General features: G+C 42.0%; 1 protein-coding gene across 1 annotated transcript; it reads left to right on the top strand.

Annotated features, from left to right (window-relative positions):
* Positions 1 to 2,009: 2,009 nt before the first annotated feature.
* cxcr4a (chemokine (C-X-C motif) receptor 4a) lies at positions 2,010 to 3,761 on the top strand. Its single transcript, XM_058779165.1, has 2 exons — positions 2,010 to 2,152; positions 2,273 to 3,761. The coding sequence occupies exons 1-2, from the start codon at positions 2,138 to 2,140 to the stop codon at positions 3,338 to 3,340; spliced, it is 1,083 nt and encodes a 360-aa protein (XP_058635148.1). The 5' UTR covers positions 2,010 to 2,137; the 3' UTR covers positions 3,341 to 3,761.
* Positions 3,762 to 4,934: the final 1,173 nt, after the last annotated feature.

A 4,934-nucleotide genomic window follows, 5' to 3' on the forward strand; every position in this document is an offset into this window, starting at 1 on the left:
GAGAAAACAACGCGAATGCATCGATTCCGCACACTTTCATTCTCCTACTCAGTCTTTCTTTATGCCTCTGCGCCTTTGACACCTCTGTGGTCTCTGCAGACATAAAAGGCACCCGGTTTGTGTCTTACTGCGCCAGCTTTCTTTCATCGTCCCACACGCATATACATAACCATACATAAATACACACAAAAAAACAAAATCTGATTTCTTAATGTTCCTGTGGAAAATCTGTGAGACACAAAATCAAACTTCAAAAGAAAACATAAGTTCCATTAAGCCATGGCCTAATTAAGATGTAAGTTTTCTCACAATATTACTATTTGTCTGTATTTTTTTTTTTTTTTCAAATAAATGCAGCCTTGGTGAGCAAAACATCTCTTCCAGAGCATTAATTTAACTGTATTTATTAATTTGTTTATGAAATACACATCAATAATATACATATAATAGATTTTGACTATAAAATTATAACAGAACAATTAAGTGCAACAGATTTTGAAGGCACACACATGCATACAGATCACCTTACAACTCTCCCAGTTTGAGAAGCAGTTCTCTGGAACCCATCTCTGTTGGCTGGGGGCAGGTGAAAACACATGTTCTCCCAGAGGAAAGCACACACACACACACACACACACATTGCCAAAGGGTTTTTGTCTCCAAGAACTGCCCTTCCTTGCTCCCTACAACCAGCGATAGGTCTGGCCTCTCATTTTAGCCAGGTGTCCCGACCACGCTATACGTCTCTGTTCACTAATCAGCATCTGTGCCTGTTACAACCCAGTATTGAATGACTGAGATATTATGGAGTGTTCTCTTCTTCGAGGTAAAGATGTGTCTTTGTGATAATTTGTCATTGTGTTTATGATGCCAAATGGCTTAGCCCCTCACACAATGCCATTTTAAATTTCTAAAGAGCTTCTCTACAGTAAACAGAACATATTAAATCCAAATCTTACATGTCACATTTTCCCAGTTGTCCCACTATACATAGGGACATATATGCATATAAATGAGTTAAGTTAATTTTGCTATGGGCCCGGGGTTTGGGTGTTTTAAACAAAGGGAGAACTGTACGATCTGTGATCACTCAGACTGCCTCTGTGATTTTATCTGATCATCCACACATTAGCACCTCCTAAATGTGATAAAACAGCCATTCAAGGTATGCAAAACATAAACAGCTCAGAGCACTTAAGGGATTAACATACAATATGTTTATGCTCAAAACCCTCCTTATTTTCTGATTTAATTTAATTTATTGTTCACATGGAAAGTGTTTGTGTATACTTTTCACAGATCAACCTCAAAGTATGGCAACACTTTCACAAGTGTGAGTGTGTGTGCGCATGTATGTGTGTGCGCACACGTTTTTGTGACAAATTAGGACATACATTTGTATAATGACAAGGGTATGACATTGGTATTACAAGGAGAATGTGACTTTTCAGGACATTACCCCATGTCCCCACTTTTCAAAACGCTTATAAATCACAGAGTGTATAGAAAATCTGAAATAGCACAAAGTTTCCTGTAAGGGGTAGGGTTAGGTGTAGGGTTGGTGTAGGGCAATAGCACATACAGTTTGTACAGTATAAAAACCATTACGCCCCCACTTTTCACAAAAACAAGCATGTGTGTGTGTGTGTGTGCGCGCGCGCGCAATCTTCTGATCTGAACTGAAGCTTCTGGCTGAATGACATTTAAAGGTGTTTTGAAAGTTTAACATCTCTATCACGATTTAACTGACAGCCATTCATGACGCATACCAAACACTTAAGTGGCCCTGGACCACAAAACCAGTAGGCATAGTAGGCTACACATAGCAACGCTTTTTTTTTTTTTTTACGTATTTATTGGGACAGGCAAAGTAAACAGGTTTTGTGCGAAGTTTCTGCAGATATACAGCTGATTTTCATCACCCCAAACTTTGAACACGAAAACAGGAAAAGAGTGTTTGCGGAAGACGCAGATGCAGAGATCTGTGAGCGCGAGAGCAGACTCTAGAGCGCGTGCTGCGAGGGGCGGAGCTTCCGCGCGAGAGTGGGGTATTTAAAATCGTCTGAGCTGCACAGAGCGCTGTAGAAAGTCACTGCAGGCTTACTGGAGACTGAGAGCACTGAGGAGTGTTTTAAAGATGGCATATTACGAAGTAAGACGACAGTTATTTATTTATTTATTTATTTTAAAAAAAAAGGTTTACTGAAGTGAAGTTTGATTGCATTTAAATAATTTAAAATGTCTCTAACGTTGCCCTTTCACTTTTTTGCAGCACATCGTCTTTGAAGATGATTTATCATCTGATAACAGCTCAGATTTCGGCTCGGGAGACATTGGAGCCAACTTTGAGGTTCCGTGCGATGTGGAGGTCAGTCACGACTTCCAGAGGATCTTTCTTCCGACCGTGTACGGAATCATATTTGTTTTGGGTCTCATCGGGAACGGACTGGTTGTGCTGGTAATGGGCTGCCAGAAGAAATCCAGAACCATGACGGACAAGTACCGCCTGCACCTTTCAGTGGCGGACCTTCTGTTTGTGCTCACCCTGCCGTTCTGGGCCGTGGACGCGGCCAAAGACTGGTACTTCGGAGGCTTCATGTGTGTGGCCGTGCATATGATTTACACGGTGAATTTATACAGCAGCGTCCTCATCCTCGCCTTCATCAGCCTGGACCGCTACCTCGCCGTGGTGCGCGCCACGAACAGCCAAGGTCCGAGGAAACTTCTGGCCAATCGCATCATTTACGTGGGCGTGTGGCTCCCCGCCGCCCTCCTCACCGTTCCAGACCTGGTGTTTGCCAAAGCGGAGAGCAGCTCTATCCGCACCTTCTGCGAGCGCATCTACCCACAGGAGTCTTTCACAACCTGGGTGGTCACTTTCCGTTTCCAGCACATCCTAGTGGGCTTCGTGCTACCGGGGCTCGTGATTCTCATCTGCTACTGCATCATCATCTCCAGGCTGTCGCGCGGCTCCAAGGGCACGCAGAAGCGCAAGGCGCTCAAGACCACCGTGGTTCTGATCGTGTGCTTCTTCGTCTGCTGGTTGCCGTATTGCGGAGGGATCCTGCTGGACACGCTGATGATGCTGGACGTGATTCCTCACAGCTGCGAGCTCGAGCAGGGTCTGCAGAAGTGGATCTTCGTGACGGAGGCTCTCGCGTACTTTCACTGCTGCCTCAACCCCATCCTTTACGCGTTTCTGGGGGTGAAGTTCAAGAAGTCCGCCCGCAGCGCTCTATCTCCCAGCCGGGGGTCCAGTCTGAAAATTCTGCCGAAGAAGAGAGGAGGGATGTCATCCGTATCCACAGAATCCGAGTCTTCTAGCTTTCACTCTAGTTAACACAAGCGCGCTCATCTTGGACTGTGAATATGCTTCCAAATATTATATTAATGACATGAAATTACCAGCTGTATGTGCTTTGTATAGGAAGAATACAGGCTGAGCCTGATTGAAAAGTTGCTAGAATGTAATTATGCCTGTCAGTATGGCATCACATACTGCATTGCTTCCAGTATTATTGTAAAATCTCTCTTAGTAGTGAGAAGAGGTATTGTGAACATACCGATGTGTTGATATAGTGTGCAAGATGTTTACTGTACATATCATGTATATAGATTGTTTTTTATCTGGTTCCTTTCTGCACTTATGTAGACCATTGCATTTATTTATTACATGATCAAGGGACTGAATTAGGGTCCATTCAAGTTTTAAAAAGCTGCTTTGGCAAATTGAAGTCTTTGCAATAAATTTTTTGAGTACTCAAAAATATTGTGTGTGTGTATGTGTTTTGACCACTTCTCCAAAGTATTATTTTTTATAGAGCATGATGATGGAGTTTCCCTGCAATGCCCATCATTTATACTTTCACTCTACACAGAGACATGTGACATTGTGGTGAGCACTGTTACTTAGCACAAACTTCTTCAAAGTAGTCTTATTAAAAACTATTCAAGCATGTGGAGTGGAAAAAGTACCGCAACTGCAAAATTCTCAGTCTGTAATCTCCCCCCTCTGATGCATACGCATCGATGACGGGGATTCCCTGAGATGCAAACTCTCTCATGTCTGACCAAACACACCGAACACCCCTTGGCGGCATCCCCAACATGCTGCAGAATCCATTCAACCATGAACAAACACACACATAAACTTTCTTATATGCAAAATTGTGCAGTCTTGCATTGCCATCTTGTTTTGGTTAGCATTCTAAATTCTGTTCACATCTTCTTCGTTTGGTGTTTTGTAAAATGCGCTTTTACCCTTAAAGGGATTTTGTTTATTTAGCTGATGCCATAACAAAACTATGTTGCCATGTCTCTGGCAATGATTGGCAGTTGTAAACATATGAGTCACAAAACCTCATTTTGCATTGTGTAAAATAATACGAAACTGGTTCAGTGTGCTGCTACACGGAAGTTTAGGTAAAAACCCACTATTCGGGTTAAGGAGATCATGCTCGTAATCACAGTTGCTAGACAAGCATAGTTCAGTAGACAAAAACACGTGTAGTAGTTTCTGTGGAACTCTTTAGCACACATGCTGTAAAATAGTTCCAAATGTATTTAAGTAAAACCACGTGATAACCCTAAAATAATGTAGAAATCCATATAGAAACTGCAAGCAAATTATGCTAGAGCTTTTCTCAGAAGCAACTTCATTTTTGTAATAACTGAGAAGGTGATTTTTTTGTGGATGTATGAAGTAAGTTCTCCAGAATTTCACATAGGTGTCCTAGTAGAGCAGCCACAAGGGTAGTTTGTCACATTAACTATGGAAAAAAAATATACATCCTAGTGATTATGGGGCATTATATATATTATAGAGAGCGAGAGAGAGCGAGAGAGAGAGAGAGAGAGAGAGAGTGTTGAAGTGTGTGTTAAATATTGTTAAAAGTATGTATATGGATAATAAAAACAGTAATACTAGTAACCTA

This window comes from Onychostoma macrolepis, chromosome 06 (genome assembly GCF_012432095.1).
Source record: "Onychostoma macrolepis isolate SWU-2019 chromosome 06, ASM1243209v1, whole genome shotgun sequence".
In the NCBI taxonomy this organism is placed as follows: Eukaryota; Metazoa; Chordata; class Actinopteri; order Cypriniformes; family Cyprinidae; genus Onychostoma; species Onychostoma macrolepis.